Source organism: Bufo bufo, chromosome 5 (assembly GCF_905171765.1).
Source record: "Bufo bufo chromosome 5, aBufBuf1.1, whole genome shotgun sequence".
In the NCBI taxonomy this organism is placed as follows: Eukaryota; Metazoa; Chordata; class Amphibia; order Anura; family Bufonidae; genus Bufo; species Bufo bufo.
The window spans coordinates 72302987-72318359 of record NC_053393.1 but is presented as its reverse complement, the minus strand read 5'-3'; the positions used below and the strand labels follow the sequence as shown (position 1 = coordinate 72318359).

At 47.7% G+C, this 15373-nt stretch overlaps 1 protein-coding gene across 1 annotated transcript in view; it reads right to left on the bottom strand.

The window, feature by feature from the left end:
• LOC121002389 (neural-cadherin-like) overlaps positions 1–15373 on the bottom strand; it is a 117264-nt gene that overhangs the window by 42352 nt on the left and 59539 nt on the right. Inside the window, exons 25-26 of the mRNA XM_040433850.1 lie at positions 14985–15109; positions 11895–12018 (exon numbers count right to left, since the gene is read on the bottom strand). Coding sequence (XP_040289784.1) covers positions 11895–12018; positions 14985–15109 — 249 coding nt within the window. The remainder of the gene's footprint in view (positions 1–11894; positions 12019–14984; positions 15110–15373) is intronic.

Below are 15373 nucleotides of genomic sequence, written 5' to 3'. Positions count from 1 at the left end.
GTTTGATCTGACATGTTTTCCTTTTGGATCAAATCACGTCTGTGTTGTTTCTGGTGTTTGCCACACCTTATTTCTCCAGGTGTGGCTATTGTGGTCATTTAATCTTCTCTATTTATTGTTGTTTCTGCCACTATGCCATGCGGTTTATAGCTTCTGTTGGACTTGTGGTTAGCTTGTGTTTGGTTCTCGGCTGAGTTCCTGTTGCTACCAAAGCTTCATTGAAGATAAGTGTTTCCTTTGCCTTTTGTATTTTTTTTATATATTTGTGTGTGTTGCCTTTCCCTGTTGTTTGTAATTTGGCCTGAGGGAGACTCCTTCCATTTGGAGGAACAGGTAGACTCAGTCCTGACATTAGTTTCAGGGTCCGATAGGGTGAGATAGGATTCTAGGTATCTGGTGTATGAAGTTGCCTACATTTGGGGCCTGTTCATACTGGGAGTCTGTCAGGACTGAAGTTAGGGTTTTCTCTAGGAGGTGTCTATCTTCCTTCCCTAGTTTACAGGCTTTATTCTGGTATCCCCTTTCCCTCCTATGCTCGGTGTGGTGTTTTCCTCCCACACACGAGCGTGACAGTGGCCCAGTGACATAGTGTTGAGGTGGCAGCAGCATGAGGAGACCACAGAGTAGTGATGTGGCAGCAGCATGAGGAGACCACAAAGTGGCCCAGTGACATAGTGTTGAGGTAGCAGCAGCATGAGGAGACCACAGAGTAGTGATGTGGCAGCAGCAGCATGAGGAGACCACAGAGTGGCCCAGTGACATAGTAGGGAGGTGGCAGCAGCATGAGGAGACCACAGAGACTAGTGGTGATGTGGCAGCAGCATGAGGAGACTACAGAGTGGTGATGTGGAAGCATCATGAGGAGTCCACAGAGTGGTGAAGTGGCAGAAGCATGAGGAGACCACAGTGTGGCCCAGTGACATAGTGAGGATGTGGTAGAAGCATAAGGGGACCACAGAGTAGTGATATTACAGCAGCAGCATGAATAGACCACAGAGTGGTGAAGTGGCAGCAGCATGAGGAGACCACAAAGTGGCCCAGTGACATAGTGCTGAAGTGGCAGCAGCATGAGTAGACCACAGAGTGGTGATGTGGCAGCTGCATGAGGAGACCACAGAGTGGTGAAGTGGCAGCACTATGAGGAGATGACAAAGTGGCCCAGTGACATAGTGTTGAAGTGGCAGCACCATGAGGAGACCACAGAGTGGCCCAGTGACATAGTGTTGAGGTAGCAGCAGCATGAGGAGACCACAGTGTGGTGAGGTGGCAGCAGCATGAGGAGACCACAGAGTGGCCGAGTGACAGAATGGGGAGGTGGGGGGCAATACCAATACCAGCTGAAGATGGTGGCTGGCAGTAGGAGCACCTGGCAGCAGGTGTGGCATCAGGCGGGTGGCAGCATCAGAATAGTAGCTGAAGCAGGTAGCCAGAAGAAACAGGTCTCTTTTGTCGAAGTGTTGGTGTGACACCATGGATGATCTAGTCTGATGCATCAGGCACTGGTATTTGAAAATCCTGGCTGATCCACGCCTCATTCATCTTCACAAAGGTCAGTTTCTCTACATTTTGGGTGGACAGGCGAGTTCTCCTTGGGGTAACTATGGCCCCACTGCACTGCACACCCGCTCTGATGCCACACTGCTGGCTGTGCAGGAAAGCTTGTCCAGGGCAAACTCGCCCATTTGCGGCCACAAATCAAGTTTGGCTGCCCAGTACTCCAGGGGATCTTCAATGTGGGGTGGCAGGGTGCACTCCAAGTATACCACAACCTGCTGGTTCAGGTGCTGCTCTATGTCTACCTGCTGCTGCTGGTGAGTAGTTTCTTCAGCAGGCGGGTGAAGAAAACTGCTCATCAGCGACTCTAGACTTAAGTTGCTGCTGATGGAGCTGGTACTGCTCCTGCCCCCCCCCCCCAGCAGCCATGGCAGTGGAATGTGAGCACAGAGGGCCCCCCAGTCAGACCTGCGTGAGGATGGGTGATGGCGCACATAGGCAGCAACCAACTAACTACATAAAATGTGTAGATGGTAGTTCAGTTTGTCCTCCCTCTCAGCGGGTGTAAAAAAGGCCCCTATTTTCGACCGGTAGCGAGGGTCTTCCGCTCTTCCGCTGCGTCCCCAAGCTCCCCAGAACCTATTCGAGACGTTGCCATGCTGTGCTGCGGCTGTTGTGCCTGGAAGCCAAGAGCCACACCGGTCCTGCACTGCTTTCAGCTCTGCGGTCACAGGCCGATCAGTGGCTAACCCCACTCAAATTGACAGTTGGTAAAGTGGTGTGCGACAACGGTGCCAATCAGCTGAGCGCGCTGAAACAGGACAAAATGACACACGTGCCGTGCATGGCACACGTCCTGAACTTAGTCGTGCAGCGATTCGTTGCCAAATACCCCGGGCTCCAGGACATCTTGTGGCAGGCCAGGAAAATTTCTGCCCATTTTAAAAGATCTTACACGGCCATGGCTCACATTGCGGACGTTCAACGGCGACACCACTTGCCCGTCAGACGTCTGATTCGTGACAGCCCTACGCGCTGGAACTCCACCTTGTATATACTTGATAGGCTGCTCCAGCAGCAACGTGCCGTTAACGACTACCTGTACGAACTCTGCAGCAGGACAGGTTCTGGGGAGCTTGGTTTCTTTTCACTGCGCAAGTGGCTGCTCATGCGCGATGCATGCAGACTTCTGCGGCCATTTGATGAGATCACCAAACTGGTCAGTCGCAGCCAGGGCGCCATTAGTGACATCGTACCTTACGCCTTTCTGGAGCATGCATGGCATCATGTCATGGAACAAGCCATCGAGGAGCAGGAGCAGATAGATAAGGAAGTCGCAATGCTGAATTAATTCCCTGGGGGGGGGCTACTCCATCTGAGACAAGTCAGCAGGAGTCTGAAGAGGAGTCAGAGGAGGATGGTGGCTGGGGGGAGGAGGAGGAGCAAGAGCAGGCTTTGAGGGGGACTTTAATCTTTTCGGGGATCCCTGGTGTTGTCCGTGGCTGGGGGGAGGAGACCGAGGACGACATTCTCCTGGGCGATGAGCAGGATCCAGGGCGCTCCACCGCTTCCAATTTAGTGCAAATGGGGGCCTTCATGCTCCAGTGTTTGAAAAGAGACCCCCATATAAAAAGCATAAAGGGCAAGATGGCAACGTACTTAGACCCTCGGTACAAACACAAAATGGCGGACATGTTACCAGCATCACAGAGGGCAGGCCGAATGTAGCATTTCCAGGCCTTGCTGTGTGAGATGCTGCATTCTTCTGTTGCGGGCGCTGGCAGAGGAATTTCCACCCATAGCGAAACAGGTGCGGGTACCAATCCTACCGCGCCTGCAAGAAGAGGGCGGTTTGAAGATGTGTTGGTCACTTTGGATATGAGATCATTCTTCCAGCCAACCCATCGACAGCCGTCCTCCGGATCCAGCCTCAGGGAACGCCTAGACCGGCTACATCGGGTTAACGGCCGTTGTGGACGCTCTGAGAAGCGAAGAACCCGTGGACTACTGGGTGTGCAGGCTTGACCTGTGGCCAGAGCCGGCACAATTTGCCATGGAACTATTGGCTTGCCCCTCGTCGAGTGTCCTGTCCGAAAGGACGTTCAGCGCAGCAGGGGGATAGTGACCGATGAGTGAGGCATGGATCTCGGAGAAATTCAACACCTGTGACGACCACGTGTAATTGAATTTCCTCATGCCAGCCCACATATATCCACCACCACACAGAACAAAGAATGGTCCTTATCTTATGTATATACAGTGGCATAAAAGGCCTTTTCTGTCAGGTGAGTGCCTAATTTTCGGGGCCTGTACTGGCCTACAGTAAAATTTGTATCCAGTGACTGCCTAATGTACCTCCAGCCACATCATCACAAGTTCTGTTAGGTGAATGCCTAATTTTTGGGGCCTGTACTCCAGTGGCCTACAGTAAAATGTTTACCCAGTGACCGCCTAATGTACCTCCAGCCACATCATCACAAGTTCTTTTCTGTCAGGTGAATGCCTAATTTTTGGGGCCTGTACTCCCGTGGCCTAAAATAAAAATTTTCTACGCTCCAGCAGGGCACATTTTTGAGAGTTTCCCTTTAAGACGCATAAAAATGGCCCCTGATTAAAATACATATTTTTTGTGGGAATTTTTGCCAATGATCCCCCTCTGGTATGTCACTGTCCATGTTGTGGGAGTAATTGTGCACTTCTAATAAGTATTTGGTGGCTGCAAATATGACCTGAAGGTTTTTCAGGTTCGCCTGCCATTAAAGTCAATGGGGCCCGCCGCGAAAGTGCGGTTCACAAACATTTGATGTTCGTCCATCACTAGTCTTCTGTCCCCTGGCCAGCCAGATTTAGCAGCATCTGTTCCAGGACATGAATCAGTGGAATGATGTTGTTCATCCCGTAGTCCTGGCGACTGACAAATACAGTGGCCTCCTTAAAGGGCCCGAGCAAACGGCAGGTGTCACGCATGAGCTGCCACTGTCTAACATCGAAGTTACACAGGGTAGTACCTCTGTATCATCAAGAAATCGTTTATGGCCTTTCTCTGTTCATATAATCGGTCCAACATATGGAGGGTGGAATTCCAACGGGTTGAAATGTCACATATCAGCCTATATTGGGGGACGCCGTTCTGCCACTGCAGCTCAAGGAGGGTGTACGAGTGGCTGAAGTGCATGCAAAGTTTTCTGGCCATTTTCAGGATGTTTTGCAGATGGGGTGAAGACTTCAGGAACCGCTTTACAACCAGATTAATCACGTTCCCCATGCACGGCGCATGGCTCAGCCCTCCTTGACGCAGCGCTGACTCCGTGTTCTTCTGGTTGTCGGTGACCATGGTTCCGATTTTGAGTTGTTGAGAAGAAAGCCAGGATTCGATTTCTTGATGAAGGAAGCGGAGCAGTTCATCCCCTGTGTAACTCCGTTCGCCCAGGCAAACAAGGTGGAGAACAGCGTGACACCGCTGTGCCCTGCACATGTGGTATGCTGGAGGGGCACTGAGAATTGTCCCTGCAGTGGAGGCTAAGGACACGGTGAAGGATGAGGAGACAGAGGCGACATTGTTGCAAGACTAATGGCGTGAGAACATGGAGGCGGAAGCGGCGTCACCTGGCCAAGTTGCTTGGGTGGCTGGGCAGGAACCACATTTACCCAGTGGGCCGTAAAAGACATATATTGTCCTTGACCGTAGTTACAGCTTCACACGTCGGCACTGCCATGCACTTTGGCAGACAATGACAGGCTCAAGGATTGGCCCACCTTCTGTTCTACATATGTGTGCAGGGCTGGTACTGCCTTTTTGGCAAAGAAATAATGGCTTGGGACTCTCCACCTCGGCTCGGCACAAGCCATTAGTTCTCTGAAAGGTGCAGAGTCCACCACTTGGAAAGCGAGGGACTGCAGTACCAGCAACTTGGCCAGGAGCACGTTCAGCTTCTGCGCTGTTGGATGAGTGCATGCATACTGTTGTCTCTTCGCAATCGCTTCGGTAATCCATTGCTGACGGAATGACTGACGAGGAGTAGGAGCAGGAGCATCAGGACCAGCAGATGATGGGAAGGCCAGCAGATGATGGGGAAGACAGCTCCCTTCGGCTGAGGTGGTGGAGCCTTGACTGCATGAAATTGGGTGCGTGCCACTGGGTGATGCAGCGTTTGCTGCAGCAGGCTGGACCACCACATCGGAGCCACGGTTCTCCCAGCCCCTTTATGGTGATGCTGCACGTGTTGACGCAGGACCGTGGTGCCAACATTGGCACCCTGGCCACGCTTTACCTTCTGCCCACAGATTCAGCAAATGGCCATGTTCACCTCCTCCGGCGGCCTAACAAAAAATTGCCACATCGCCAAGTATGGCATTTACCCCCCAACACTCCGTGCTGACTGCCTGCTACCGCTGCCTCCGTGAACCCCTGCACAGCCACTTTCCGGGCCGGTAGGCTCCTGCGAAGCGGGTGGTCTACCCCGGGAACATTTGGCTCCCGACCACCCACTGCTGCCACCCTGCTGACTCACTGCCACGCTGCCACACGCTGCCAGCCTGCTGGCTCAGCCGCTGCCTCACGAGCAAGCTGCCACTCTCTTCTCCTGATGATGATGAAGCCCCTTCTTCACCCGGCTCCCAAGTGTGATCGGCTACATCATCATCATCCGCTACTGTCTGCACGTCACTGATGTCCACCTCACTGGTCTCAGGGCCAGTAGCCTGACCACTCGCAACACCTGCTCCCACTCATCATCACTACTTGCCCGTCTACCGGAGGAAGCGGCGAATGTCTTCTCCAGATCTTGGCTGGGCAGTAACTGCTGACTGTTCTCTAATAGCTCGTCCTCGCTGAAAAGTGAAGCCAAGCCAACGGCATATAATACTTCTCGCGCTGAGGGAACTGAAAATGGCAGAAGAAGGTTCAGGACAGGTGGGGGCACAGGGCCTGCTCCAAGGCTATGCTAACTTAAGCGTCGTGTCTGATGTCACTTGCGACGAAGTCGAAGACCGAGTCAACCATTCAAGCTCTGCTGGGTTGCTGGTCAAGACACGACTGCTAGATGACACCGGGAGCTCAGGCCTCTCGCTGCGACTCCTGCTGCCATCCCCCTTCTGCTGCCTGCGACAGAAACATTTTGCCCACTGCCCGTTCCCTTTGAAGGGCCTGTCACCTGTCTGTCTGACATACTGTCTAATAAAATAATTAAATTAAAATTTAAATAATACCCCCCCTAAAAAGTCTGTAATACAATGTTACTTCACCGCTGAATGGCAATTTTGACATATACAGTTGAAAGAAAAAGTATATGAACCCTTTGGAATGATATGGATTTCTGCACAAATTGGTCATAAAATGTGATGTGATCTTCATCTAAGTCACAACAATAGACAATCACAGTCTGCTTAAACTAATAACACACAAAGAATTAAATGTTACCATGTTTTTATTGAACACACCATGTAAACATTCACAGTGCAGGTGGAAAAAGTATGTGAACCCTTGGATTTAATAACTGGTTGAACCTCCTTTGGCAGCAATAACTTCCACCAAACGTTTCCTGCAGTTGCAGATCAGATGTGCACAACGGTCAGGAGTAATTCTTGACCATTCCTCTTTACAGAACTGTTTCAGTTCAGCAATATTCTTGGGATGTCTGGTGTGAATCTCTTTCTTGAGGTCATGCCCCAGCATCTCATTAAGGTTGAGGTCAGGACTCTGACTGGGCCACTCCAGAAGGCGTATTTTCTTCTGTTTAAGCCATTCTGTTGTTGATTTACTTCTATGCTTTGGGTCGTTGTCCTGTTGCAACACCCATCTTCTGTTGAGCTTCAGCTGGTGGACAGATGGCCTTAAGTTCTCCTGAAAAATGTCTTGATAAACTTGGGAATTCATTTTTCCTTCGATAATAGCAATCCGGCCAGGCCCTGACGCAGCAAAGCAGCCCCCAAACCATGATGTCCCCACCACCATACTTCCCAGTTGGGATGAGGTTTTGATGTTGGTGTGTTGTGCCTCTTTTTCTCCACACATAGTGTTGTGTGTTTCTTCCAAACAACTCCACTTTGGTTTCATTTGTCCACAGAATAGTTTGCCAGTACTGCTGTGGAACATCCAGGTGCTCTTGTGCAAACTGTAAACATGCAGCAATGTTTTTATTGGACAGCAGTGGCTTCCTCTGTGGTATCCTTCCATGAAATCCATTCTTGTTTAGTGTTTTACGTATCATAGATTCGCTAACAGGGAAGTTAGCATATGCCAGAGACTTTTGTAAGTCTTTAGCTGACACTCTAGGAGTCTTCTTCACCTCATTGAGCAGTCTGTGCTGTGGTCTTGCACTCATCTTTACAGGACGGCCACTCCTAGGGAGAGTAGCAGCAGTGCTGAACTTTCTCTATTTATAGACAATTTGTCTTACCGTGGACTGATGAACAGCAAGGCTTTTGGAGATACTTTTATAACCCTTTCCAGCTTTATGCAAGTCAACAATTCTTAATCGTAGGTCTTCTGAGAGCTCTTTTGTGCGAGGCATCATTCACATCAGGCAATGCTTCTTGTGAAAAGCAAACCCAGAACTGGTGTGTTTTTATAGGGCAGGGCAGCTGTAACCAACACCTCCAATCTCATCTCATTGATTGGACTCCAGTTGGCTGACATCTCACTCCAATTAGCTCTTGGAAATGTCATTAGTCTAGGGGTTCACATACTTTTTCCACCTGCACTGTGAATGTTTACATGGTGTGTTCAATAAAAACATGGTAACATTTAATTCTTTGTGTGTTATTAGTTTAAGCAGACTGTGATTGTCTATTGTTGTGACTTAGATGAAGATCAGATCACATTTTATGACCAATTTGTGCAGAAATCCATATCATTCCAAAGGGTTCACATACTTTTTCCTGCAACTGTATATATATTTTTTCTGATTAATAAACTCCCGCCCCAAAAAAAATAATTATCACAATTAACCGCAGAAGGTCAATTAAGACGTATTTTTTTCCCCTATAAGTACACCCCAAAAAAAGAGATATAACAATCACAATTCCCCGCAGAACGGCTAATACTACATGTATTTCCTTTTCTACACCACGTAAATAGCTGTAGTACAATGTAACTTCACCGCTGAATGCCAATTATGACATATTGTTTCCTTTTTTTCCCCTATTTCTACACTCCAAAAAAATAAATACCGGTATAACAATCAGAATTCACTGCAGAACTGCTAATGGGACGTACGTATATTTCTTTTTCTACACCATGTAAATGGCTGTAGTTTAATGTTACGTCACCGCTGAATGGCAATTAAGAATTATTTTTTTTCTCTGATTAATAAACTCCCCCCCAAAAAAAATAATCACAATTCACAGCAGAACGGTAATTAAGACGTATTCTTTTTCCTATTTCTACACCCCCAAATAAGAAATATAACAATTCGCCGCAGAACGGCTAATGGGACGTACGTATATTTTCTTTTAATACACCCCGTAAATGGCTGTAATACAATGTAACTTCACCGCTGAACTGCAATTATGACGTATATTGTTCCCTTTTTTTCCTATTAATAAACCAACCCCCCAAAATAGTAAAACAATGTAAAATAAACGCAGAACAGCTAATAGGACATACACATCTTTCCTATTAATACACCCCGTAAATGGCTGTATCACAGAACTTGCACCCCAATCACAAGCAAGGTTTGCAATTCGGATTTTAAATTAGTGCAGCAAGGTGTAATATGATTGTTCCTATTGTCCAGGCTGTATACTCTCCTATTGCACCCTGTTTTCCTTTTATAGCGTGAATGATGCCTCTCTATGCTTTCCTACACCTTGAATAATCTTTCCCTGAACTTGTAAATTATTTTTTTCAGCACAATAAAGTCTTTCCTAGCACTGTCCCTAGCGCCTGCTGACGTCTCACCCTGCACTAAGCACACTGGAAAATGACAGAATCCAAAATGGCTGAGGATATTTATAGGGCTGTGACATCACAGGGGCTGGCTGCTGATTGGCTGCATGCATGGCATTGTGGGTGATCCCTTATTCCCAGAGTTCTTTGCTCCATGTCCTAACACATGCAGCAGCCATTTTAGTAAAAAATGTGATTCGTTACCACAAAGCGTGAGGAAATTTGGAATCAGTGCGAATAGAATTTTTCCTGAAATTCGGATCAAATTCCACTTAGTCAACTTTGCTTCGCTCATCTCTAGTAAAAGGGTTCTCTGAGATTTACATATTGATGGTCTATCCTCTGGATAGGTCATCAATATGAGATTGGTGGGGTCCGACTCCTGGAACCCTCGCTGAACAGTTGTTTGAGGAGACCGCCGTGCTCCAGTGAGCGCCGCGGCCTCTTTGCTCCTTACTAAGCACAGCACTGTCCATTTGATAGCACTGTGCTTGGTATTGCAGCTCAGCTCTATTCACTTGGATCCGACTGAGCTGAACCTTGACCACAGGACTGATGAATGTGATGTTATATAGCCTAAGAAGAGGCAGCGGTGGAAACGGAGCACCGCAACCTCTTCATACAGAAACAAATAACTATTGGCGACACACAGAAGGGGGGATGTTCGGGTAAAATAGAGGGAGGGGGCCCGAGTTGGGTAGACAGCCCCGGGTCTATCATGCAGGGCCGGGCCGATACAGAGGCTCGGGAGGCTCCAGCCTCAGGGCGCAGGCCAGTCTGGGCGGCAGGCAGGCCACTGACCACGTCGCTGCTGCTGCAATGTAACGTTACAGAGTTACATTACCCTACTTCGTGAGATTTCCCTAACATTTTATCTTCTCACATAGAGACACAACCCTCTTATTGGTGACTAATACAGATGTAACGTTACATTACCCTACTTCGTGAGATTTCCCTACCTCCAAACTTCCGGTCGCACTGCTAATGACGTGAGGAGGCGTTCCTGAGTTTTGACGATCTGCGCATGCGCAAACGGACAGTTTATAGAAAATCTCAGCGGAGTTCAGCTGCACACCGGGACACTGCGCATGCGCCGGAGAGCCTCAGTAGGGAAATATTACGGCCCAGTGTGCATACGCGGCCAACTCCGGCCGGCGCATGCGCAGTGTCCCGGTGTGAAGCTGAACTCCCCTGAGAATTTCCATAAACTGTCCATTTGCGCATGCGCAGATCGTCAAAACTCAGGAACGCCTCCTCACGTCATTAGCAGTGCGACCGGAAGTTTGGAGGTAGGGAAATCTCACGAAGTAGCGTAATGTAACGTTACATCTGTATTAGTCACCAATAAGAGGGTTGTGTCTCTATGTGAGAAGATAAAATGGTCCCTGTTTGCACCATTCAAGTGAGGAACAACACACTTTTAACCTCACTTGCTGGGTGCAATAGCAGATGTAATCTGAGGTTCTAATGGGGACTATGACAACCCCTATGGTACTGTAATGAATGTGCAGTGTAGTAGTTGTCACCCAACATTTGATGCCATTATAGTAGGGTAATGTAACGTTACATATTCTTTTCCGTCTGATCTGAGGTCTGATGGGGTTCTGGATGGGGTAAAATTACAAGGAACGCCCCAGGGGGGGCGCACTTGGGCAGCTCAGCCTCTGTTGGTGGTGGACCTTGTCCCAGCCCTGCTATCATGCACTTAATCCCCCCCTTGTCACTAGCCAATTTCACTGATCATAGCGCTGATGATTTTATTATTCGCATGCATGTGCAGCCTGTACTACATGAGAGAAACTGGCTCCTCGGGGGAAGAGATTTGTGAGACAAGTGAGTCTCATCTAAGTCATAATCCGGTGTCTGTGAGTGTGTGTCATGCAGGAAGAAGAGGACAGTGTGCTCCAGAGAACCAGTAGAAGTAGTCACTGCAGGACAATGTAGTCTGCATGCAGGACCTTTTGTTCGGCCAAAAGCCTATATTTATTCCAGAAAGCGATGGATCCCCTCTGGATCCCATTGTAGTCAATGGGGCCCGAGGGTCCACGGCTGTATCCAGCTATGCAGAATACATTGTACTTCACTAGTCTGTTCCTCTGCCAGAAAAGACTGCCAGAGTTTACAACGCAAATGTGAACTTAGCCTGAGAAGGATCTCCAGATGATAAATCGCTGAGACCCTCAGCAACCTGTAATCAGATGTTATCTGTGATGCAACCTAGCAAAGAGTGTTTAATTCTTGCAAGCGTCACCACAAGGAAAGGAGATGCTCTTTGTTGGCGCTCTGCACTCTGGTTAATAGATGAGGATCTAGAACAGGGGACTCCAATCTATTAATTAAGAATCTGCAAATGTATTTTCTAAATATGACAACCCCTTTCATTCTACAGGTATGCAACAAATTATAATGTGCATGTAATATATAAATATGTCAATTCCTCCAGCCTTAAATGCAAAAGAAAACACAAGGAAGAGTCTGCTGGTCTAGTTCAGACTGGACTACTTCATCCTACCTTGCTATCAACCTGCAGATTCCTGATACAGCCAGTAAAGCCTTTGAAATGTAAGGAAGGATGAATACCATCTGGAAAAATCTTTACTCCACCAAGTTGCAGGGGCTGATAAACATTAAGGAACCTAGGAAGACCAGAAGGAGAAAATAGCTTTCAGCATGTTTAAAGGTATACACAGTATAATTTTATCATTGAATACCGGGAATATAAAACTTAAATGAGTTATCCAACTATCCGACTAGCATCTGATCAGTGGGGGTCAGACACCCAGGACCCTGGCCGATCAGCTGTTTGTGAAGGCCCTGTGCTCCAATGAGTGCTGCGACCTTCTCGCTATTTATCCTAGGCCAGTGTTGACTGACGACCATCAATCACGTGGCCTAGGTGCGGTTTAGCCCCTTCCACTTGAATATGGCAGAGCTGTGCCCAGGCCATGTGACCAATGCTTGTAATGTCACTGGCCTAGGGTAAGCAGATAATCAAATGCTGATGACCTATCCTACTTGTTTCAAATTTTGCTGGATCAGTCATATGACAGTACCCCAGACCGAGGGGTATCTGCAATGTTTGGTTTGTAATGCAATATTATGTACGTAATTCTAATGTAAGGCACTGCATATACTCACCATGAGACATGCATGGTCAGAGTTAACTATCCTGGTCCAGTCCTCCCTGGAGCTTAGAGTGTGGGCTGGCTCTACCCCCTAATTCCAGAAGATTCCAGTCAGTCTAACTGTAGAGAGGGAGGAGGTAAGGAGTAGTCTCCATGAGCTCTTCCAGACTCCAGCTTCATGGCCCTGGAGCCTTCAGCACCTCCACATGCTCCAGGAGATGAAAGAGGGCAAGATCTGAAGGAGGATTTACTTGGCTACAACATGAGAGTTAGCAAGGTAACCCAGCTTAAAGTGTTCCAAACCCTGCTGCTGCAAAGAGGAAACAAGTTAAGCCACCCTATGCACCCCAGACTAGTGGACACAGAAGCTATTGCTAGACTGTAATTGCTAGCCAGAGATCCCAATAACAGGCACTTTAGCAAAAGAAGGAGTAACCACAGGTCCATTGCTGCAAAAAAGCTGCCTAGCTCATGCTTGGATATCTGGGAGGAGTTTGTACTGTGTATATATAATTGCTGAATGTGTAATGCCCCAGAGTGCCATTATCACTCTGCACCCCGCTACTATCTCCTATGGTTAACTTCATGTCATCATATGCATTTATTTCCAGGTCCTGTATAATGTGCATATCTATTTCTATGCAACTGTTATGTACATGTAATGTACCTGGTTCACCAGAAGGTGTCAGCAAGCATGGCAGAGCTACACTTAGAGAGAATGGAACCCTTCTTTCCATTCTGATTCTCCCTCTAAGGAGGGGAGGGTCTTAGATAGTTAGGAATCAGTCTAGCTTACCCCCTGCTAGTGGAAGGAAGCAAGGGCTGGGTACTTCGCCGTCGGCTCTGCTGGATATGGAGGCCACAGCTTGAAGCGTCTGAAGCCAGGAAAAAAGTTCCCTGGACTAATCTAGAGTCAGACTACAGAGAGAAGTTGCAGCAGACAGCTAAAGCAAAGTTATACAAAAAGCTTGTCAGCAAAGCAGAGCCATAGAGCAACAGATGTAGCAGGGTTGAGTTTGTTCGCCTGCCAGAGTTAAAGGGTTTCTGTCACTAGAATTTTTACTATTAAACTGGCTGACATTAGCGATGTGCTAATGTCAGCTGCACCTAACTATGCTATTCTTGTGATTATTCATGCCCCCGTTACTGAAGATTTTGTATTATATGTAAATTAGCCTCTAGGAGCAGGAAGGGGGGGACATTGCTCCTGCTCCTAGGGGCTCCTTTCTCCCACCTCATTACACGCCCTTCAAGTCTTGATTGACAGGGCCAGGCAGCGTTCATATCCTCCTGCCGCCCCTGTGCACTGGGGAAATCTCGCGGCGTTCAGTATTCAGCGCAGGCGCGGTAAGGGAAGGACACTCGCTGGCTGCCAGCTTCCTCACCACTCCTGCGCCGAATACTGAACGGTGCTAGATTTCCCCATGCTAATTTGCATATTATAAAAGTAAGAATTCTGCAGTAACGGGGGCATGAATAATCACAAGAATTGCATAGTTAGGTGCAGCTGACATTAGCACATTGCTAATGTCAGCCAGTTTAATAGTGAAAATTCTAGTGACAGAAACCCTTTAATGCTAAAGCCTACTGGGAACCAAGACAAGGCCTAAAACTGTTGGAGAAATGCATATTGAAAGTAAAGCTGTTATTGAACTTCATTACAAGCTCTGGACTTATTTTATCATCCCCTTCATCAACAACCCCCCTTTCATTGCTTTGGGGCCAACGCCTGGGGTCCAGCGTATCAAGGTAGGAGCACCGTGACCAGTGCAAAACATTAAGGGACATTGTAGGCCACCCTACACCACTCTGGCATTCCTACACCTGGGTACCATCTACTACTTCACTAAAAAGGGGCCCTGTGCCCTTGTTCCTTCATTGCAACTGGCATCACGAAACAAGTACTAGTTCTCTTAAAGGGCCCTGGGGGGAGGGGCCCGCTGCAGATGTACTACAGCTTCTATTGTGCACACAGTAAAGAAAGAATTTTGTTAAGTTCAATATGGTCTGGTCTCTGACTCTCTTAACACCACATGCTGGCCATTGCATTCCCATCACATGCCCTGCCTAGCACCCACTTAGACATTTACACCATTGGCCACCCCAACTACCTTCAGGCTTGGAGCCCACAGCTACAGGAAGTGCCCAAAGTGAACACAAGGTGGTCCTCCTTCACTGCACTGACCCCAGGGAGTTATGGTCTGAGGGAGTACACGGTCACACATCATCATCAGGGCCACTACAACTCCCATCCCCTGCCCCTGCTCCTAAGGGGCTCACTGCATAGACGCCTCCGTCGTCCGACCCCATTATAATGGGGTGCATTGCATTTTGTTGTTATTACAGGAAGAATAGTGGTACATGCAGCACTCTTCTTTTCGTCAAATCTGATGGGATTTGCAGTAGAGTCTCTAGAGCAAATATGAACATAACCTTAAATACTTGTAGAATACTCAGCTTGGTTTTCTTATAACTACCTCTTTTTTCCAGGTGTCTCTCCAGAAACTTCACACCATGAGCGGTCTCCATGTATTCCATGAGAGGCACCAGCACCATTCACCAAAGATTCTTCTGAACAGTGATCGAGGATCATCTTCACTTTCTAACACATAAAAAGCAGATCTAATGAATGATTCAATTCAATTTTAAAAGATCATCATCAGCTATATTCCTATTAATCAAATATATATTAATATGTAATACATAATAATCAAATATAGGCATGCCAAATCTAAAGTACAATTCCAGTGAAAAATAAAAATGTTGCCGTGCTCTTAGATACTCATGTATATTACATTTATGAATTCTCTCCCTTCAAAGCTCAGTTGCATTTGCTGAAGATCTCAGCTTTTTCCTACTTTACTAA